Genomic DNA, 23,342 nt, shown 5'->3' with positions numbered 1-23,342 from the left:
AAAAGGCCACTACATGTTAACTGCGTACAGCAAAATTCAATTTTTCCACTTTCAATTTCCACTGAAAAACGCTGTTATCCTCTACAACGAAACAGCAAGTCCTTCTATTATATGGGGTAGTGGACTAACCTACACTACAGCATTATCAAGGTCCACTTAGGTTCTTAGCATTTATCTGAAATAAAAGTCTGAAAATGGGGAATCGAGAAAGCATTTCAACTTTTGAGAATAAAAGTTCATAAACATACCTTTTGTTGAATTCCAGCTTATGTGATTTTTATGTAAATCTTGCAGGTGATGAAAAGCAAAAAGCAACCAATCTCTCTGTAGTGTTTAGCCTGTTCTTTTAAGACTATGGGTCACCTGCCCCGGGAAATTTCTAATTGAACAAGGAATCCATGGGGCAAAGTAATCGTTTTTTCAAAGGTGGGTCAGAATGGAACATTTCTATCTTCACTTCAACAGGGAAGCAATGAAATGTAATCCTTTTGAGTTATCACATTTTTGGTAGATGCTACCGTGGTCTCTTATCCTTATTTCATGAGATCCTTAGCCTGTGAATGTGTCCATGTTTTGACTTTAGAAATTTTTAAAGCATGTTATTCCTGTGTTGCCTCTAACACCTAAATATGTATACACAGAGCATCTTCATTCCTCAAATGTTTTTTCAGCATGACCAGTGTGCAACTGATATTCACAGTTTATAGAACCTGTCTTCTAAGAAAAAATACTTTTAGCTAAACCTCTATAATCATGACAAGAGATTGATTAAAATGCCAAGATAAGAAACAATTTATTATAGAGAGAAGAAAAATTTCTCATCCAAAATATAGAAATCTGTACAACTTTGCCACAATCAATATACATGAACTGTACAAATTTACACCAGTTCATAATTTACCAAATAAAAGATGACTAACAAAGTTCACAAAATAGATGGTGGTTTGTGGAAAAGACTTTTACCCAATTAAGTACAAGGAAAGTTACAAACCAGACCTCCACTTTCTAAAAATAAGAAGTTTACTCAGTCTTAGAAAACTACAAGCTAGCAAATGTACAGAGAGCTGGCTGGTGCTACCACCACAGTTGAGACAGTGTCTTTTTTAAGGGTCTTTTTTAAAGCCTGTTGCCATGGCAGATTCTGGTCACTTGCTACTTTCAGGGCCAAAAACACAATACAAGGTCTGACCATTTCCCCAGGTCATGCTTACTAGTTTGTCTTTATGTACATTTATACATATTTTAAGTGCTAGGTAAAAGTCTTGTAAAATTTCCAGTACTACCATGTTTAAAACGTTCAGCTTTCCTATTGAGCTGCCAAAAAGGTTAACAGTAACAATTTTCAAGTGTAATAGTGCAAATTCCTCTGCGAGATTTACTGCAGAGAAAGGTTCTTTGAAATACAGATTTTCTTTAAAGGGACTGATGTAAAAATTCAGGTATGTCTGGGAGAAACTGAAACCACCCTAGGACTTCCCTCCCTAGCAAATAAAGTGATCATTTACTTGGACTCACAGGCTATTAAAATTAATCATTGAAAGGTACTGTCCAAACTATGGCACTGTCACTTAAAAAAATTTTTTTTTACCATTCTATCTTGTGCCAGATCTTCACAGCTGTGACATGGTTTAAATTCCATAATCCATCCCCAAGAGGAGCCCACCCAAAGCAAAAATCAAATTTATCCATCATTATAAGATGATCCATCCACAGACTATATCTTAACCTGATACAGTCATCATATTGTAGTTTTTGGAAGGGCTCGTTCTGCCCAAGAGAAGTTCCTCCTTACAGCTGATTCGGCTGTCTACCATTTGCACGTTGGTGCTGTTTTGAGTGCTACCTCCTGCTGGTGAGGCTTCATACAGCACACAGATGGAGCCATCCTCTCCAATTCTGTAGGACACTTCGTAGGGGTCAACCCAGAGTGTGAGTTCACTTGGGAGAAGCCTGAACAGCTCCTGACTGCTCAGTCCAATCCGCTGTGCTGCCTGTCCAATCAGAGGATCCATTTTATGGTTGATGCGAATACAACGGTAACCCGATCCCTTGCATGGCTTTTCTGGGAACCAGTGATGTTTATAATGTTCTATAGAAAAAAAGAAGAACAGAGAAACAACGCTTAGGATCGTTAGCTCCCAGTGTGATTTCCTCCTACCCCAGCATCCCTTGAGGAGCGAAAATGAAAACTATCAACTTTTTAAAATGTCCAGGATTGCATCCGTTGTTGTGTATGTGCGGGGATGGAGAAAAAGCGGGCAGGGTTTTAGAAATAACGCAGTAGTACGGGACAAAACAATCTCCAGGAACCAACTGGTTGAGCCGCCAAAACAGGAATCAGGCGCGCAGCCTCGGCCAGCCGGGAAGCCAGTGGCACCTATGGCCAGGCGAGAAACTGTTTACTTTCTCCACCCCACCCCAGATGCACACAATGGAGTTGGTGGCTTTGGAGATGAGAAGCGCCATCGGACTGTTAACCCCGAAGGGAAGAAAAACAAGCAACCCTAAACCACGCTCTGGGAAGGGCTGTAATTGTGCCGGTGACAAATCCGATGATTAATGGGCAGGAGCAGGAGGCGCGGGGAGACTGCACGTCCGTTCTGAGCTGGCTCCGGAGCAGTGGCGCGGCTTCCCACCCCGGGGCTGGGCCGCCGACCACGCAACGGTTGGAGAGGACTGAGGGAAGGGGGCGTCGAACCCACCCCAGCCCCGCGGCTCCTTTGTCCCCAAATCCGCCGACGGTCCTCGGACCGCAGCTCCCGCCTCGGTGGGTTTAAGTTTCTTTGTTGTGCGTGTTTTCTTCTCCACTCCGTTTTGCCAACTGGGGGGAGGGGGCGCCCTCCGTCCAGCCCCCAAAGCCTCGCGGGGAGCCGCTGTTAGCGGCCACCCAGCGCGACCACACCGGTCCCGCGGTGGGGCCCAAGCGCGACCGGCCCCGGGGCGCTGCCGAGGTTCCCGCAGCCCCGACGGCCGGACTCTGACCCAGGGATGTGGGGCCCGCGTCCCTCCGACGCCCTCGCCCTGCTCACCTGCCAGCAGCTCCTGCAGGCTCTGGCTGAAGGTCTGCAGCTGTCGCTCGCTCGTGAGCCCCTTGGTACGGAGGAACTTGGAGATGAAGGACACGGCGGCGGCGATCTCGCCTATCATGGTGGCGGCCCGGGTGTAGAAGGGATGCATGGGGGCGGCGTGCGGGGACGGCCCGGGGCGGCCGGGGCTCGGCGGCGCGGCCCCGACGGCGGAGCGGCCACCCCGGGCTTCCTCACCGGGCAGAAGGCTGAGAGGAAGAGAGGGCGTGAGGGGCGGACGGCTACTTTTTTTTTTCTTTCTTTAGACTAAAAAAGTTATTTTCGAGACAGGAGGCGGCAGGAGAGAAGAACAGACGAGCGATGGCGGCCTGGTCACATCGCTCGGACCTCCCCAGCCGCCTCCGCCTCCAGCTCCCCAGCATCCGAATATCTCAAGAATCGCATTTCCAGCTCCAAGGGGCGAAGAGATGCAGGCGCCGTGCAGCACCCTTTATAGTGCCACGAAAAGGAAGTGGCGTAGCTGGAGCGTGACGGCCGACTCCAGCCAATCCGAATATCGCACCATTGTGACGCAAGCCGGTTCGGGGCCGAAAGGGGCGGGAAAAGAGTCCAGGAGGCGGGTCCAGAGACAGGGAAGAGAGGGAGGAGCTGACGTAATCCGCTTGTAAACAAATAAACCCGGAGTGGCGGCTGGAGACCCAGTTGCTGTGTCGAAGGACGGAGGGAAGCGAGGGTGCGCGTGTGAAAGCTCCGCCCCCAGCCCTAGCTCCGCCTTCCCGCTTCAGCAGGTCCAGGCTCTGCGCCAGTGCATCCTTCTGCAAGAGTGCGCTGCCTGGGCCCGCTTGCCCTGGAGTGTAAGTGCTGGATAAATAAGAGCCGCCTGGCGCAGGCTGTGTCTACTCTCGCGCCGCCTTCTCAGATCGGGCTGCATGTTCCCACTCCGTGTTTACATCTCGTTCCCGCTCCGGATCTCGGTGACTGGCTCCTCAAGCCGGAGGCGCGTGTGGTGCCGGGCGATGCGGGCTCCAGCGCTGTGTGTGCTGGCGGTGCGCTCCGCGAGTGCGGGGGAAAGTGGAGGGAACGGTCCCGCGGGGCGTTCAGTCCAGGGAAAAAGACTGCAGCCTCGGGGAGCCAGGGTCCCTCGCAAACGAGCTGCCAACGCCGCGGAGCCGTTTCTGCTCCACCCTAGGGGAAGAGTAGTGGGATATCTTTGTAAAAGTGTAATTGCAAAATAAGTAGGTTAGTAAGGCCATTTGTGGTTGCTGTTTCAGTAACTTCACCAGTCAATGAAGAGAAGAGTGGAAACCTTACTGGATGCGGACAGGAGAGCCAGTTACTGAAGGCAAATATAATAACGCAGATCCTGTAAAAAGTGGTCTGTATCCAAAAAAAAAAAAAAAAAAAATCTGTACAATGTATTTTAAAATTTGTGTACACAAAACCAAAGATTTTTCTTTTTTACCTAGTCCAAATGCCCTCCTAGCCTGAGTCCTGCTCTTTATAAAAATAAAATAAAAAGAATTTGAAGCTTGTGAAAGTATTAAGTGTAGACATTTTAAGTTTATTTGAAACCCTACCGAAAAAAAAAAAAAAAAACTTAGAAACCAGTGTAGCAGGAAGGCGGGAGCCTGCGAAAACGATTAGGCCTAGGACAGGGTTAACCCCAACTCCATTAAGGAGAAGGGGGAAAAGAGAAAAAAAAGATGAAGGGAGGCAGGCAGATGGAGAAAGCAAACAGGAGGCAGAAGTTGAACTCTACCAGATGGAAATAAATATCCCGACCTTAGTTGGTCATCAATATTGCAAAACACACCACTTTGAGTTTTTTTTTTTCTTTTTAATACTGAGCTAAAGGATATAGAAATGAAGCAAAAATATGACATTATAAAACAGGATAAAACGTTTTATTGTTTAAAAATATGTAAAACTCGATTTGAAAAAATAACTTCTAGATTTTTTCATTAGGACACATAACTAAATAGTTATGTGTGAAAAAATTAAAGATAGTGGGTTTTTTCTTCTAGAACTTTTCAGATAGAACTATGCTTAAAAATAATAATAATTTCACTGAAGGCATGAAACCTCTTTTACAACTCAAAAAGAAGATAGAGAAGCAAAAGAAAATTCATGAAATTACTGTAACATTAGAATAAGAACTCCTGGTCTCCCACCTAACCTGACCCATCCTTAGTTCCCTGCGTTCACTTACATTGTCGTTCATGTGTCACTGAGTACAAATTAGAAGTCAAGTGAAAGTTTTTCTCTTCCAAACCTGGTCTCCAACTTGGCCTCTCGGTCATGTGCTTAAATTGACTCATCTAAAACACAGAAATATTAAATCAACAAAATGCTAGGATTGGACTCAGACTTCCCCCAAGCCCTTGTTCTCCACACTATTTTTAACTGCCTGCACTAGCAGCAGCAGCACCCCTTCTGAAAGCCTTATAAAACCAGTTGAACAGGGTTAACAGAAAGTTTAACCCACAGACTCAGGGAGAGTTACTTCCCGCCCTGAGTTTTTTTTTATTGTATATGTGTGTTTCCCACCTTAAATCATCCCATTAGGAGACAAATTGATTTGAGAAACTATAGCAATTTTTAACCTGGGAAATCTAGAGAGTACTCAGGAAAAAAAACTGGAAATAAACATTAGTCTTAAACACAAGTCTTAGATGGTGCAGAATGTTAATTGCTAATAGTTTTCAATTCCTGACATATATACTTTTAGTCACATTTTCTGGAAGTTTTGTCAGGCCCTTCCCATCTGGGAAACAAGCAGGTATTTCTTGACACTTTTTGAATTATAAAGGTGCTTTCTGTGTTATGCTAAGTTTACCAAGGCTCTCCCAAGTACTGTGTTATTATCATGCAATTTGATAGTAATTTATGAAATTTCTTTTTTTTTTTTTTTGAGAGACAGTCTCACTCAGTCACCCAGGCTGGAGTGCAGTGGCATGATCTTAGCTCACTGCAGCCACCGACTCCCGGGTTCAAGTGATTCTCCTGCCTTAGCCTCCTGAGTAGCTGAGATTACAGGCATGCACCACCACACCTGGTTAAATTTTGTATTTTTAGCAGAGATGGTGTTTCACCATGTTGGCCAGACTGGTCTCAAACTCCTGACCTCAGGTGAGCCACCCGCCTCGGCCTCCCAAAGTTTAGGGATTACAGGCGTGGGCCACCACGCCAGGCCTGTCTAATTAATTTCTAAAACTTAGAACATTTCTAATCAAAGTATTAAAAATCTTAGGAATGCTGTCAAAACAAATTCAAAAAAATGAGCCTGGGTTTTAAAATAAGTCGACAAATAAAAGCACAACTATTAGATATTGTTTCCCCAGTTGGACCTGCCCTTTCCCTGAAGGCACATTCAGGGCCAGGGCCTTCCAGACTGAGCCAGAGGCAACCTGCCTGTTGCTAGTCAGCTAGCTGCAGTCACTAAAGTTGTGCCTATTATGCACCAACTTCCAGATAGAGTGCTAGGTATCTAGAAAACTCACAACCAATAAGTAAAAAGTCAAGTGAGAGAGTTCTTGATGGAGTGTTGATGGCAAGTAGAAACAGGGCATTTATTTATTTGTGTGTTTCGGGGCAGAGGAAAAATAAGAAAGCCCCGAAAGTGAACAATCTCAGCTAAGCCAATGAAAGTGATCCAAGATTAGTTCTCCTTGGAGGAAAGGAAAGGGCCTGATCTTGGAGTATCATAAAGGTATAAACCAAGGAGGATAAGTATTGTTGAAAAAACTGGTAAATGGAGGCAGGCATAGGGTACTTGAGAGTATTTTTAGCAGGCAGATTATATGATCAGCTTTATTTATCTTTAAATAATTTAGCTTTTCTTGTGGGTTTATGTCTTCAACTAGAGACCTATGCCTCTTATTTATCTATTTTTTGGTTACCCACAGAAAGGAGGAGACCACTTTTAATTGCCTCCCCGCTAACACCTGACTTGCTTTGCTTGCGTAAGTATCCAAGGACACAAGCTAAGACATTTGCACTGGGTTTAGATCTACTGCGATTCAGAAAACACAAAAGAACTTGCAATCAGAGGGTGACACATAATGATTTTAGACAAAACTCAGTTTCTTCTTGTGGAAGCTATTCAGATTGTTTGGAGAGTGGGAGGAAAAAGGAGTGAAGCGTTGCTTAACAACAAAAGTAATAATGCAGGTTATTATCATTTTATCATTAACAATGCATCAGTGCTAAGTGTTTTACATGCTTTTTGTTGTTGTTGTTGTTGTTGTTTTTTTTTTTTTTTTGAGACTCACTCTGTTGCCCAGGCTGGAGTGTGGTGGTGCGATCACAGCTCACTGCAACCTCCGCCTCCTGGGCTCAAGCTCATCTTTCCACTCAGCTTCTTGAGTGGCTGGGACTACAGGCGCGTGCCACCACGCCTGGCTAATTTTTGTATTTTTTGGTAGAGACGGGGTTTCACCATGTTGCCTAGGTTGGTTGTAAACTCCTGGGCTCAAGCAATTCACTCACCTCAGCCTCCCAAAGTGCTGGAATTACAGGCATGAGCCACCGCACCCTGCCATGCTTTCTCATTTAATTCTCTAAGAAACTCAATCAAGTGAGTACAGTTGACAGCATTTAACATATGAGAATACACTCTTAAAGAAAATAAGTTATTTACCCAAGGTTTTACAACCAGATTTGAACTCTCAGTCGTGGACTACAAAATTTGAGCTCTAAATACCTGGTAGGGTTTTCAAGGGAGTTCCTGATACTGGCTCTCCTAAAAATGACCTTGAGAAAGAAAACCTGATAAAGTTAGAAGGCCATCTGGAGATGAGTAGAGATAGTAGAAGAAAAAAAAAAATCAAAACTCAAGGCAGCTGAGGGGACATCTCATAGCTGACATAAACTGGAAGATACAGCTACATTTATTAAAAGGCCCACTGGAAAATGAAACAAAGAACATATTAAAATGTTAATCTGCCAAATAATTTAACTGGAATGAAAATTATCCCTAGGTACAGATAAGAGAAAGTAGCAAAAGTGCTTTCTATTTAAGACCATTTCAACTTTTCATTTCCCCTTTGGCCTAAATTGACAAGAGGAACGAGGGGCCTGGTCAGTTCCACAGTCTCTCTTACCCAGCAACTGAGGGGAGCCCTGGAGGGTTCGGTGGGGGAGGTGGGAGGGCAGCCAGGAGGGATGGTTTTGTGTCCAGGTCACTGTTGAATCTGATCAGTGGCCTCCAGGAATTCTCACTCAACTTTCTATTGCATAGCTGCAGGGCCATTTCTCAAAGCTGGGCTCCTCCCCAGACCTTTTCCTTCCTGGTGCCAGAACCTCCTGGCCTATCTCTTTTTAAAGCTCTCACCTTCTATTTTGTCACAGGAGGCAACTCCCTGGGTTACTGAGTGTTTATCTGCACCTTCCCAGCTGCCAAAGACCTCTTCAATTTTAAGGTTTAACAGTAGACAGCCGGGCGCGGTGGCTCACGCCTGTAATCCCAGCACTTTGGGAGGCCGAGGTGGGTGGATCACGAGGTCAGGAGATTGAGACCATCCTGGCTGACACGGTGAAACCCTGTCTGTACTAAAAATATTTTAAAAATTAGCGGGGCGTGGTGGCGGGCGCCTGTAGTCCCAGTTACTCTGGAGGCTGAGGCAGGAGAATGGCGTGATCCCAGGAGGCGGAGCTTGCAGTGAGCCGACATCGTGCCACCGCACTCCAGCCTGGGCGACAGAGCAAGACTCCGTCTCAAAACAAAAAACAAAAAACAAAAAAAAAAAAACCTAAAAAATTCCACATTTTTTTCAGGTATATATCGTATCCAATAGAAATTTCTTTCCTTAAAAGAAAAGGTTAGCACATCAATTGAATAGGTAAAAGCTGCCTTTAAAATGAACTAAGTTTTCAGTGAGTTGTTAATTGCTTCCTTTAGGTTCTATAGTCTGGGTAAACTCCATTCTTCCCAGTTTCGGAGACACTAAGCAAGCCAGAGATACTCTTGTCCAGTAATGGTGTCCACATTTTGCTCTCAAGAGAGGGGATAATACTCAGGAAGCTTGGTAGAATACCCACATAATCAAATGTTGGCATATTCTATACTTTATTTTTACTTTATTCTACACTGTATTTTTAGTTTTTCTTTTATTTTCAAAGAAAAACAGCAGGGCTGGGCGTGGAGGATCACACCTGTCATTCCAGCACTTCGAGAGGCCACAGCAGAAGGATAGCTTGAGGCCAGGAATTCAAGACCACCCTGGGCAACACAGTGAGAACCCCCTGTCTACAAAAAATAAATAATTTACCTGGGGTTGGTGGTGCATGCCTGTAAGTCCTAGCTACTTGGGAGGCTGAGGCAGGAGAATTTGAGGCTACAGTTAGCTATGATTGTGCCACTGCACCCCAGCCTGGGCAACAAGCGGGAACCTGTCTCAGAAAAAAAAGGAGAAGAAGAAGAAGAAGACAAAACAGCAACTTTTTTTTTTTTAATGGAAACTCAAATATATAATCTCAAAGTAGATTAGAATTTAAGTGCATTAAATTCTAATGTACTTAATTTAATTTAATTCTAATTAGAATTTAGTGCATTAAATTAAGTGCATTAAATTTTTGTATTTTTAGTAGAGAGGGGGTTTCACCCTGTTGGCCAGGCTGATCTCTAACTCCTGACCTCAAGTGATCCGCCTGCCTCGGCCTCCCAAAGTGCTGGGATTACAGGCATGAGCCACCATGCCCAGCCAAATTGCATGTTTTTTCTGATGAGGATGAGGATAAAGTGAGAGCCTCCCCACTATTTTGTGTTCTCTTATCCATTTGCTTAATAAATACTTATTTTCCCTAGGTGAAGCAGAAGCAGTCTTCAGCTAGATAACATAGTGGGCCTTCTGAATCCTCAAGTTCTGCACTCATGAATTCAACCAACCATAGATTGAAAATATTTGGAAAAATCTCTGGCACGGTGGCTCACAGCTGTAATTCCCGCATTTTGGGAGACTGAGGTGGGAGGATCGCTTGAGCTTAGGAGTTCGAGACCAGCCTAGGCAACATGGCGATACCCCATCTCTACAAAAAATATAAACATTAGGCATGGTAGTCCCAGCTACTTGGGAGGCTGAGGTGGGAGGATGGCTTGAGACTGGGAAGCAAAGGTTACAGTGAACCAAGATCGTGCCACTGCACTCCAGCCTGGGCAACAGAGGGAGACCCTGTCTCAAAAAAAAAGAAAAGGAAAGGAAAATATTCGGGAAAAAACGAAACAATAAAAAATAACAATACAGGCCGGGCGCGGTGGCTCAAGCCTGTAATCCCAGCACTTTGGGAGGCCGAGACGGGTGGATCACGAGGTCAGGAGATGGAGACCATCCTGGCTAACACAGTGAAACCCCGTCTCTACTAAAAATACAAAAACTTAGCCGGGCGAGGTGGCAGGCGCCTGTAGTCCCAGCTACTTGGGAGGCTGAGGCAGGAGAATGGCGTGAACCCGGGAGGCGGAGCTTGCAGTGAGCTGAGATCTGGCCACTGCACTCCAGCCTGGGTGACAGAGCGAGACTCCGTCTCAAAAAAAAAAAAAAAAAAAAAAAAATAACAATACAACAATAAAAATAATACAAAAAATTAAAATACAGTATAACAACTCTTTACATAGCATTTACATTTTATTAAGTGTCGTAAGCAATCTTGAGATGACTTAAATTACAGTCATGAGCATAGTGACATTTCAGTTAATTAGAGGCCGCTTATAAGAAGATTCTTCCCCTAAAATTATAATACCATATTTTTACAGTTCCTCTTATACATTTAGTTATGTTTAGATACACGAATACCATTGTGTTACTATTGTGTACAATATTCAGTACCTTAACATGATGTATAGTTTGTAGGCTAGGAGCAAGAGGCCATATACCATATGCCCTAGGTGTGTAGCAGACTCTACCATCTAACTTTGTGTAACCGCACTCGATGATGTTGGTACATGATGAAATCGCCTACTGACGCGTTTCTTAGAACTTTCTTTAAGCAATGCATGACTGTATACAAGAGGATGTGCATAGGTTGTATGCACATACTATGCTATTTTATATTGGGGACTGGGGTGGGGCATCTTTTAATTTTGGTATCCTTGGAGGTTGGGGACCCAATTCTCTGAGGATACCCAGGGAGAGCTGAGTTCACAGTCTGATGTGGTTGAATGTTGTTGGGTCAAAGAAAACAATTCCCCAAAATATGACACTTCGCCATACTGACTGCTTTGGAAATTGAAAGTCCTGAAAAATTAACCTCAGAACCACAGTATCTCTGTGGCCTTTCTCCTTTCTCCCTGCCTCTCATATCCTCTTTCCCAAAGCACCAGGAGAGACTCTGGAATTTCCTTATCTGACTAAGAAAGCTTAAGTGCAGTTGTCTTAATACTCCCTCCCAAGAAATCTGGTCAAATAACCAGGAAAGATCAACCACCAGAGAAGAGCAGAGGCTGAAGTTACTATGCTAAGACAGATTTTTCATCTATTCTTCTGAGCGCAGCTCCAAGCAATTACCTGGGGGACTCTATCTGTGAAATATGACAATGGTTGTTTTTGCCCAGATCCACTCCTCACGGTCCCATAGTGTCTGCCTTCAGACAGTCTCCCTAACCTATCCATTCTCCCGAATGAGTTAATACCTACCAGAACAATTATCTACATTTCCCATCTCCCCTTGAGAAAGGGTATATAAGCATCTGAATCTGTGATATTCTGAAATATACATTTGGTTTCCCTCCTGCTTCCTGGCATACAACCCCTAAAATCCTTGGAATCTCCAAAGTTCTTTCTTTTTGTATGCTAAACTAGACTGATCGCTTCAGGGTGGGACTGGTCACCTGAAAGCCAAAAGCATGATTAGAGGGTTGGGACTTTCAGCCCTACCTTCTAACTTCCATCGAGGGGAAAGGGGCTGAAAGTCGACTTGCTCACCAATGGGTTAATCAATCATGCTTATGTAATGAGGACGCCATAAAAACTCAAAAGGACAGGGTTCAAAGAGCTTCCAGATAGCTGAACATATGGAGTTTCCTGGAGGGTGGTGGGCCCAACGAGGGAATGGAAATTCCATGCCCCTTCCCCTATACCTCACCCGCCCAGATAGAAGGTCTTGGGAATCTCAACTTGAAGCCAGTAGACCAGAAGTTCCAGAGGCCTGCTTCTTGATGACTAGATAATGAAAAGAAAAGAAAAGAAAAGAAAAAAGAAGAAAGAAAGGAAGAAAGAAAAAGAAGTTCCAGAGGCCTGAACTTGCTACTGGTGTTTGGGGTGGTGGGCATTTTTGGGGTCTGAGCCCTCAACATGTAGGATCTGACACGATCTCCAGGTAGATAGTACTGGAATTGAATTGAAGGACACCCTTTTGTGTTCCCTGTAGAAGTGATTGGTTGGTTGATGGTGGAGAGAAATTCCCACATATTTTGGGGTCACAGAAGTCTTCTGTGTTGGTTGTTATTGTGTTGGTTTAAAAGCAGAGGAAAACATGGTTTTAGAATTTTTCTGAAACAGTACCACACTGGGTATTATGGTAATTACTCTGTGATTTCCGCCCCATGCGTGTTAATAAATTTGCATACCTATTCTCCTGTTTTACCTGTTGTCAAATTTTCAGTGAACCTTCAGGGGGCAAAGTGAAAGTTTTCCCCTTGACCCTAAAATATGAAAGCAAAGCATCCTTTTATTAGCATTAAAGCATGTATTAAAAACATTCCGTATTTGCATGGTTTTTATTTAAACCTTCATCAAGCAAAATGTAGAAAACATTATCTTCTGAAAGCCAATTTGAATTTTAACTGTAATGCTGATCATCAAACTCGAAGAATGGTTGCCATGTGTTTTTTGTTGTTGTTGTTTGTTTTTAATGTCCGACCCTACTGCTTATTTCACAAGTAAATATAAAAAGCAAAACAGTAGTAAAAGATAAACCATTAGAGTACTCAAGGAATGGTTCTTTTCTTGGTTTTCTCCCTTGTAGAAACAAAGCTGACTGTACACTATTTAGATGATGGGAGATTGTAATAGTTAAGAGAACTTCTATCTTTATACTCAAAAAGTTCTATCCTTAGTCCCTTTGAACAGATGATGATCTTGCCTTTTTTTTAAGGAGCTTTATTGAGATATATTTTACATATTATAAAATCCTCCCATTCAAGTGTACAATTCAGGGATTTTTAGTTAATTTACTGAGTTATGCACCATTACTATAATCAGTTTCAGAACATTTTCATAACCTCTGATACAATTTCAACTTGCCCCCTGCCTCCTGCCCCCTGCCCCGCCACTGTCCACCTCCTCCTCCACCCCGCCCCCAGGAAACTGCTAGTCTATTTTCTGTCTCTATAGATTTGCTTATTCTGGAAATTTCTTATACATAAAGTCGTATAGTAAGTGGTCTCTTGTGTCTGACTTATTTTGCTTAGCACAATGTTTTTGAGATACATCCACGTTTATCATGTATCAATAATTCACTATTGATGTACTTACCTATTTTGCAGTTGTATCTTCCCAGAATTTTCTCCTGAGGAAAACTATCTATCAGGAAAGCTTAATTGTATAGTTGCATGCCAGGCTCCACAGACTTTTGAAGGGTATTTCTACTTCTTTCCATGGCCTTTCCCTTTCAAACATTCTTCTCTCTTATCTAATGCCTTCAAGATGTCATTTCTCTATGGCTTAACCTAGGCAGTCCCCTCCTAGCCCCTTACCTGATGCAGGATTGATCGTGCTCACTTGTGGTGCCTAGCATATTTCATATACCCACACCCACACCCCAACATCCAACTGCACAAGGAATAGGTTAGCTGAATGAGAGGGAAAGCTGCTTATTCAAGACACTCACTTCCTGGTAGTCCTCGGGAGAGGGAGAGACACACATTTCAGATTGGAAAGAGAGTAATGAGCGGACTGTGGTTACATCGTCCAAGGACAAATATTCGCCAGATAATTTAGCCAAGAGGATTTAACTAAACAGTTAAGCTCTTAACAGAAACTTTATTTAGGCTCATTCTAACAAACATGATCAGCAGACAAGTTCTTTTCAGAGAAAGTTCTCTTTCATCTGGCTAAAAAGAAGGAACACATTTAAACCAAAACAGGAACTACTCTGGCAATATATGTGTGCAAAAATAAGCACCCTATGGGGTTCTTTTTAAATTAGCCAGAATGCACAGGGAAGTCTTTGAAAAGAAAACTCTGGGGGGAAAAACATTTTTCTTGATTTCATAAACACTCATTGTTTAATCATCTTAAGAAAAGGCAAATGTATGATTAAATTCCCCCACCTCCTAAACTGATGAACTCTTAGTTCACCTCCTCTCCCCAGCCTGATGTACTTAAGGACGCAGGAGGAGTAACTTAAAAACCAGCCTACCAGAGAAGCAAGAAGTGGCCTAGGAGGTCCTAGCCTCAAACTGGATGCACACACGTAAGGCTACACCCTGCAGGTCTGGCACAGAAAGTAGTGTTGCCAAGTTGCTGCCACAGTATATTAATATGCTATTTACATTTCGTAAGCAGTGGATAACTGGCTTCAGTTTATTTTGCTAACTTAAAAAAAAAAAAAAACTATTAACTTCTAGGACATCACACCTACCCCTTTCCTCTCCCCCATGAGCAAGACAGTCATAGAATTTCAATCAGGACCCTTAGAACCTCTGAGACCAGCTGTAGCTTCCATCCTTACCAATTGTTCAGATATGGCCAAAGAAGTGCTATTTATATGCTTTTCTGGACTTACTCTGATAAGAAGAATGAGTCTTAAACAGAGTCAAGATGCAATTATGTGGCTTATGTGACCGGGTGCGGTGGCTCACCCTGTAGTCCCAGCACTTTGGGAGGCTGAGGCAGGAGGATTGCTTGAGCCCAGGAATTTGAGACCAGCCTGGATGACATAGTGAGATCTTATATCTAAAACAAAAACAAAAAACAAACTTGAAGAGACTTGATATGAAGCAAATACTTTTTTGATCCTCCTACCTGAGCCCCCCAAGTAGCTGAGACTACAGGCATGTGCCATCATGCCCAGCTAATTTATGTATTTTTAGTAGAAATGGGGTTTCACCATGTTGCCCAGGCTATGAAGCAAATACTCAACAGATTTAAAAATAAACAAAAAGGCTAATAAGCTGTGTAAATAAGATAGGAAGAAATTTTACCAGAAATGTGGGTTTGGAGAGCATTGCTATAAATAAACAATAAATTTATTTTTGAGCTTCCTCGTACCAATTAAGAAAAAAGAAATGCAATAAAGTATATTGCTTTCTTTAAAAAAAAAAAAAAAAAAGAAAAAAGACTATCAAAAAAACATATTAGCATTACACTCGAGTTAGTGGATCACTTTTTAATTAGATCTTGATAGAAGGAACAACTTCACATAATTTTGTAAGACATTCATGCTTCAGGTTGCGCACTTTTTTGTGTGTGTGTGATGGAGTCTCGCTCTGTCACCCAGGCTGGAGTGCAGTGGTGCAATCTCGGCTCACTGCAACTTCTGCCTCCCGGGTTCAATTCTCCTCTCTCAGCCTCCCAAGTAGCTGGGACTACAGGTGCGCACCTAATTAGGTGCCTGGCTAATTTTTTGTATTTTTAGTAGAGACGGAGTTTCATTATGTTGGTCAGGCCGGTCTCAAACTCCTGACCTTAGGTGATCTACCCGCCTCAGCCTCCCAAAGTGCTGCGATTACAGGTGTGAGCCACCGTGCCCAGCCCAGGTCACTCACTCTTAATTTGACTCCCAATAACTACCGAGTACAAATTTACTGCAAAATGTCTGATGTGTAAGTGTTCTAATTGTTCATAAATTCATTCCATGAATTTGACTGTCTGCTCTGTATCAGGTACTTGCTAAGCACTGGAGCTACATCCACTTACAGAAAAAAAGCTGTCCTACACTTTATGGAATCTAGTAGAAACACAAAACTAAGGAAATAGCATAAACAAGTAGATATTTGCTATTCTGAAAACTGCTGTGGAAGAAAAATAGAGAAGCTATGAAAGTCTAACCTAGATAGGGACAGGGCAGAGGGATGCCACAGAAGTCTTTCCTAAAACAGTGATTTTTACTGAAGGATGTGTTGGAATTAACCTGGATGGAGGGTGGCAGAATAAGAGCTGCTGTTCAGACTAAGAAAACAAGTGTTCAAAGGGGACAGAGGTATGTTCAGAGTGGAAGTGTTTGATCTCCTAGTGAAGAGAATGAAACGAGAGACACCAAAGATAAGGCTGGAAAACTATGTGAGGTCAGAATCTGAAGCACCTTGTGATTGTATTTAAGATATTCATCATATCCAAAGAATGAGGAAGATGTTACCCAAGAGTTTTAAACCAAGCAATGACATGATCAGATTTGCCTGTTAAAAGTTACACTCACTCGGCGGGGCATGGTGGCTCACGCCTGTAATCCCAGCACTTTGGGAGGCTGAGGCGGGCAGATCACTTGAGGTCAGGAGTTTGAGACCGGCCTGGCCAGCATGATGAAATCCTGTCTCCAGTAAAAATAAAAAATTAGCTGGGTGTGGTGGCGGACGCCTGTAATCCCAGCTACTCAGGAGGCTGAGGCAGGAAAATCTCTTCAACCCGGGAGACAGAGGTTGCAGTGAGCCAAGATTGTGCTACTACACTCCAGGCTGGGCGACAGTGCAAGACTCTGTCTCAAAACAAACAAACAAAAACATTCATTAAGCACCAGGGGCAATGGGGACAAAGCATTCTAATATTATGAAAATGTGAAGGTAAAGATCTGCTCCTTCTTTGCTTTTCAGGAGAGATATGAGCTCTGTAGGTAAGGCTGGATCCCCTAAGAATGCAAGGCTGCATCCCTTTAGATCTGCTCAAATATTCAATAACACTGTACTTGAAGCCCCAGAAATCGAGATCAGTAGTGGTCAAAACTTGTTCTATAAAGGGCTAGGTAGTACATACTTTTTGACTTTGTGGGCCAGAGGAGCTTTGTCACAACTACTCAATTCTGTAAATTTTTTTCCATTTAAATTTCGTCAATGTTTATATATCTAGAGGGTACAACACAGATTTCTTACGTGCAGATACTGCGTAATGGTGAAGTCTGGGCTTTTAGTGTGTCCATCACCTGAATAGTCAACATTGTACCCAACAGGTAATTTTTCAGCCCTCCTACCTTTTGGAGTCTCCAGTGTCTATTATTCCACTCTATATGTCCATGTGTACCCATTGTTCAGCTCCTACTGATAAATGAGAACATGTGGTATTTGACTTCCTATTTCTGAGCAATTTCACTGAGGATAATGAACTCCAGTTTCACCCACATTGCTGCAAAAGACATGATTTCATTCTTTTTATGGTTGAGTCACATTCCATAGTATATATGCCACATTTTCTTTATTCATTCACTTATGGACATGTAGGTTGATTCCATATCTTTGCTGTTGTGAATAGTGCTAGAAAAAACATATGAGTGAAGATATCTTTTTGATGTAATACTTTCTTTCCTTTTGGGTGCCTACTTAGTAGTAGGATTACCAAACTAAATGTTTTATTTTTAGTTGTTTGAGGAATCTCCATGCTGTTTTCCATAAATGTTGCACACATTTACATTCCCACCAACAGTGTATAAGCATTCCCTTTCCACCACGTCCTTGCCAACATCTGTTGCTTTTTGACTTTTCAATAATAGCCATTCTGACTGGTGAAAAATGATACCTCATTGTGGTTTTAATTTGCATTTCTCTGATGATTAGTGATATTGAGCTTTTTTTATATATGTTTATTGGCCACTTGTTTGTCTTTTTTGAAAATTGTCTGTTCATGTCTCTTTTTTTAATTTAATTTTATTTTAAGTTCCAGGATACATTTGCAGGATATGCAGGTTTGTTACATAGGTAAACGTATGCTATGGTGGTTTGCTGCACAGATCATCCTATCACCCAGGTATTAAGCCCAGCATGCATTAGCTATTTATCCTGATGTTCTCCCTCTCCCTGTTCATGTCTTTTTCTTTTGCCTACTTTTTTTTTTTTTTTGAGGTGGAGTCTCGTTCTGTCCCCTAGGCTGGAATGCAGTGGCACAATTTCGGCTCACTGCCACCTCTGCCTCCCTGGTTTAAGCAATTCTCCTGCCTTTCAGCCTCTTGAATAGCTGAGACTACAAGTGCCCACCACCATGCCTGGCTAACTTGTATTTTTAGTAGAGAGATGGGGTTTCACCATGTTGGCCAAGCTGGTCTTGAACTCCTGACCTCAGATGATCCACTCGCCTCGGCCTCCCAAAGCACTGGGATTATAGGCGTGAGCTACTGCGCACAGCACTTTTTTTTTTTTTTTTTTTTTTTTGAGACAGGGTCTTGCTCTGTCACCCAGTGCAGTGGCAAGATCTCGGCTCACTGCAGCCTCAACCTCCTAGGCTCAAGTGATCCTTCTTCCTTAGCCTCTCAAGTGGCTGGGACTACAGGTGCATGCCACCACGCCTGGCTAATTTTTTGCATTTTTTTTTTTTGTAGAGATGGGGTCTTCCTATGTTGCCCAGGCTGGTCTCAAACTCCTGGGCTCAAGGGATCCTCCCACCTAGGCCTCCCAAAGTGCTATGACTACAGGCATGAGCCACTGCACCCAACCTTTACCGAGTTTTTAATGGAATTATTTGGTTTTTCCTTGTTGAACTCTTTGAATACCTTGTAGATTCTGGACATTAGCTTTTTGTCAGATCCATAGTTTGCAAATATTTTTTCCCATTCTGAAGGTTGTCTCTTTACTCTGTTGATTATTTCTTTTAAGCTTTTTAGTTTAACAGAATCCTGTTTGTCTATTTTTGTTTGTTGTATTTGCTTTCGAGGACTTGGTCATACATTCTTTGCCTAGGCTAATGTCCAAAATAGTTTTTCCTATATTTTCTTCTAGGATTTTTATAGTTTCAGGTCTTATGTTTATGTCTTTAGTCCATCTAAAGTTAATTTTTGTATATGGTGAGAGGTATGAACCCAGTTTCATTCTGAATATGGCTATCCAATTTTCTCAGCACTATGGGTGTCCTTTCTCCAGTGTATATTCTCGTTGACTTTGTTGAAAATCAGTTGTTTATAGGTATGTGGCCTTATTTCTGGGTTCTCTATTCTGTTCCATTGATGTATGTGTCTGTTTTTATACCAATACCATGCTGTTTGAGTTACTCTATAGTCCTTTGGTATAATTTAAAGTTAGGTAATGTGATACCTCCAGCTTCATTCTTTTTTCTTAGGGCTGCTTTGGCTATTTAGGCTCTCTTTTGGTTCCATATGAATTTAGAAGTTTTTTTTTTTTTTTTTTTTTTTCCCCCTCATTCTCTGGAAAACAACTTTGGTAATTTGATGAGGATTGAGTTGAATCTGTAGATTGCCTTGGACAGTATGGTCACTTTATCAACGTTGATTGTTCCAATCCATGAGCGTGGGATGTTTTTCCATTTGTTTGTGTCATCTATGATTTCTTTTATCAGTGTTTTATAGTTCCTCTTATAGAGATTTTTCACCTCTTTAGTTAAATATATTCCTAAAATATATTTATTAAATGAATAAATATATTCATTTATTTTTTATTTTTGTAGCTATTGTAAATAGGATTGCCTTCTTGATGCGGTCCTTGGCTAGATCATTATTGGTGTACAGAAACACTACTGATTTCTGTACATTAATTTTGTATCCCGAAACTTTACTCAATTCATTTATCAAATCTAATAGTTTTTTGGTGAGGTCTTTAGGATTTTCTAGATAAAAGATCATATCTTCAGCAAACAGGGATAATTTGACTTCCAATTTGACTTCGTCTTTTCCAATATGCATGCCTTTTATATTTTTCTCTTGCATGATTACTCTGATAATGACTTCCAGTACTGTATTTAATAAGAATGGTGAAAGTGGTCATCCTAGTTCTGTGCATTTGCATTTGTATTTCTGTGGTGTCATCAACTCTGCTGTTATAGTGTGGAAGCAGCTATAGACAATTCAAGTTTGACTGTGTTCCAGTAAAGGTTTATTTACAAAAACAGAAGAGAGCAGATTTAGCTCTTGGGCAATACTTTGTCTATCCCTCATCTAGATCAACAAGCATCAAAGAGATGATCACTATTGTCCTCTAGGTATGGGGATTTAAAAAGCGGGGGGAAAAAAGAGATGATCATGATAGAAGATTTTGGAGGCCAGAGTAACCATCTAAGCAAAAACACTTTTAACAGGATAACTTTACTCCCTTAGGGCTTTAGTTTTGAGCAGTACTGCATTGTGATGGGATTGCCGGTATTAATTAAGGACAAAACGCACCTTTTGTGAGCTGAACAAATTGACCCCATGAACAGAATTATCATCCATGTAGATTCTGAAGTTTATAAGCTCTTTAGAGGCAAGGATTTGTGTCTGTTTTGGTCAATGTTTTTTCTTGTTGTTGTTGTTAGTTTCTTTTTTGTTGTTTTTGGTTTTGTTTTTATCCCAACTGGATGAAAGGATACCCATTTTGTGAATAGAATAAGATGTTAATGAGGTGTACCTCACAAGACGAATGTTTAATTAATGACCTTTCAGCAATACAGCTCTTGAAAAGTCATATCACTATTGGTAAAACTCCTTTTAATTCCCAGCATAAAGACTTTTTAACCCAAATACATTAAATATACACACTAAGAGAAATTGTGTCAACATTATGATTCCAGGTATGAACACAGTCACCAAGTCACTCAGCAGAGTTTCTAGTCAAACTATCACAGGAAAAAAAAATTAAATGGAATCCCCTATTTGGATAATCCCAGACATGTTTATTTTGCTTGTGAACACCAAGCAAGATATGAAGATATAGCATCTTCATCTCTTATAACCCTTTGGTCTGTGTGTGCATGCACTATTTCCATTCGGTGTATGTACATTGTTTGTGCTTTGCTTTTTTGTGCCTGAAAAATGATGTTTAAAGCTTATTTTAAGCAAAACTGACCTCGGTAATAAGATTCAAAATATTAAAAAAATCATAAGAAAAATAGTGCAAAAAGAAGGAGCTTTCTAAATCCAGATTTTCTCACTTCTTTCCTGCACGTCCATCACCCACTATCAAGTCATCTCTTTCTCCTTCGCTGAGTACAAAAATTATTCGTTGGATTACTATGCTTGATTACTTTCAAATTCTTTATTATTACTTACACAGATGTACTTTTATTATAAACATGTATGGAGACATATGAAATATGTATATAATTTTTTGAAAATTATTTGGGAATCTTAGGTTAAGATGTACTACATAAAAAACTTTCTCATTAAAATGAATGAAGTTTATTTTGTTTTGTTTAAAGAGGTTACTTAAAAGCAGGGCTTTAAGAAATTAACCTTATTAATCAAGGTATAGGTCAATCAGTGTCCTTTGTAATCCAATGTATTTTAATTAGTACATTATAAAAATATTGTTCAGAGAAAAAGTTTATACTGTTACACTGCTAAAAAGCTCTATGACACACACACACACACACACACACACACACACACACACCCTAGGCCTGAATCCTAGAACAGTACCTATATTCACTAGGGACTCAATAAATATTTCTTGAATACCAAATGACTTTTAACCCATAGAAACAATACTGGTTTTGTTAAAAAGATGCTAAACTATTTAGACAAAAATTGTTTAAAAAGTGTCATGATGATACCTACAGCATAAAAATCTTCTCTTTAGATAAGGAACAGCGTTGAACTTGATGTTTTTTATGGCAGAAAAGCATACAAAACACAAAAATCTGCATCATGTTAGTGTAAATGCTTCGAAGGAGAATTAAAGACAAAGAATGATTTCAATCAAATTTAGAATTAGAATTTGCTCAAAGAAGTACATAACTACCCAGCACTGAGACTGTTTTGTTCACCAGTACATTCACAGCACTTCATATAGTGCTTGGTAAATAGTGGCATCAATAAATATTTGAGGAATGAATGAACTCCGAAATTCTGTGGCAGTAAAAGCTCTGATGGAAGATTAAAAATCTTGAATCAATATCAAAATCATATGGCCTAGCTAAGTGGTACCTATCTATGGAATCAAAGACTGATGAGAGATCTATAAATATTGCAGAAGGAGTCTTGGGTTATTTTTAACTGCATTTCCCCCTCATCCCCTATAGATTTAAAAGTACCAAAAAGGTCAGTAGCAGAATAGCGCTGTTCCAAATGTTCTTTCTTTTGCAGGCAGAATATTAAATGAAGAAGCCAGACCTACAACACATAGAAAAGAAAGCTAGTTCAGAATGTTGAGAGACTTGGGAGCTGATTGATTGAAGGTGGCAATTAGAAGGCTGCCCTTTTTAAAGATAAAGGCTGATACTGTGACTCTGTCCCAGGGGAACGAAGTAAAGAACTCCTCAGAGATGTGGGACCACTGTTCAGAACAAGATTTGGAGAGCTGGGGCAGAGAAGATTTTACCTTGGGGATTTCTTCAGCTGGGAGTAGTTAACTGGTTATGCCTTAATAAGTGAAGTTTGTCAGATTTTAAGATATGATGTTATTATGCCTTTTAAAAGAATGAGGTAGAGTATACCAACTGATTTGGAGTTCTTTCCAGCATTTTAAGGTCTTTAAAGAAAACAAACTGGAGAAAAATAAATAAATATAGATCATGCTGTACATATAGTATTTACACATATGTGTATACACACACACACACACACACACGTATCAAAGGATTATATATACATAGAAAAAACTTTAAGGCAACACATCAAGGGGTTACTCCTCTGAGGGGTATTTTTAGAGAAGTGGATAGTTATTTACTTTTTATAATCCTGAGTATTGACTTTCTAGGTGAAAGAAAGTTAGATTGCTACATTGTATATAAAACAAATTCTATTTGAATTACATTACTAAATAAAGACCAATAAAAGAAAAATCAGGAAATGTGTAGATTTACAAGTGTGACTTTCTTTGTTTGTGGTGCTGTAACAGATACCATAAACGGGGTAACCTATAAACAACAAACACTTATTTCCCACAGTTCTGGAGACTGGGAAGTCCAAGATCAAAGCACCAGCAGATCTGGTGTCTGTGAAAGCCTGATTTCTGATTCACAGAGGGCCATCTTCTTGTTATAGCCTCACATAATGGAAGGGGCAAGGAAGCGCTCTGGGATCTCTTTTATAAGGGCATTAATTCTATTCATGAAGGCTCCACTCTCATGACTTAATCACCTCCCAAAGGCCCCACCTAAAAATAGCAACACATTGGGGATTAGAGTTTCAAGATGTGAATTTGAATTTGGTGGGGAATACATTCAGTCTATGGCAGTGAGGATGGGTGGAAAAACTTTCTAAGTCATTCAGGAAGACAAGAATTCATAAAGGAAAAGATTAAAACATCTGTGAAAA

The 23,342-nt window shown here is 41.2% G+C and overlaps 2 protein-coding genes across 4 annotated transcripts; one reads left to right on the top strand and one right to left on the bottom strand.

Moving 5' to 3' along the window:
* Window positions 1-768: 768 nt before the first annotated feature.
* LOC105483730 (BTG anti-proliferation factor 1) lies at window positions 769-3,489 on the bottom strand. Its single transcript, XM_011744717.3, has 2 exons — window positions 3,030-3,489; window positions 769-2,089 (listed from the first exon to the last, which is right to left on the bottom strand). The coding sequence occupies exons 1-2, from the start codon at window positions 3,175-3,177 to the stop codon at window positions 1,722-1,724; spliced, it is 516 nt and encodes a 171-aa protein (XP_011743019.1). The 5' UTR covers window positions 3,178-3,489; the 3' UTR covers window positions 769-1,721.
* LOC105483731 (uncharacterized) lies at window positions 3,466-22,595 on the top strand. Of its 3 annotated transcripts, none has more exons than XM_071071320.1 (5): window positions 3,466-3,605; window positions 4,298-4,401; window positions 6,932-6,988; window positions 9,127-9,258; window positions 22,170-22,595. In XM_071071320.1, exons 2-5 carry the CDS (start codon window positions 4,341-4,343, stop codon window positions 22,220-22,222), a joined length of 303 nt encoding a protein of 100 aa, XP_070927421.1. In that variant the 5' UTR covers window positions 3,466-3,605; window positions 4,298-4,340; the 3' UTR covers window positions 22,223-22,595. The 3 variants fall into 3 exon arrangements, with proteins under 3 accessions (XP_070927421.1, XP_070927420.1, XP_070927422.1); XM_071071319.1 differs by lacking the exon at window positions 3,466-3,605 and adding an exon at window positions 3,662-3,880; XM_071071321.1 differs by lacking the exons at window positions 3,466-3,605; window positions 22,170-22,595 and adding an exon at window positions 9,832-10,229 and having other exon boundaries at window positions 4,306-4,401.
* The last annotated feature ends 747 nt before the right edge of the window (window positions 22,596-23,342 follow it).

This window comes from Macaca nemestrina, chromosome 10, assembly GCF_043159975.1.
Source record: "Macaca nemestrina isolate mMacNem1 chromosome 10, mMacNem.hap1, whole genome shotgun sequence".
In the NCBI taxonomy this organism is placed as follows: Eukaryota; Metazoa; Chordata; class Mammalia; order Primates; family Cercopithecidae; genus Macaca; species Macaca nemestrina.
This window is presented reverse-complemented; position numbering and strand designations above follow the sequence as displayed.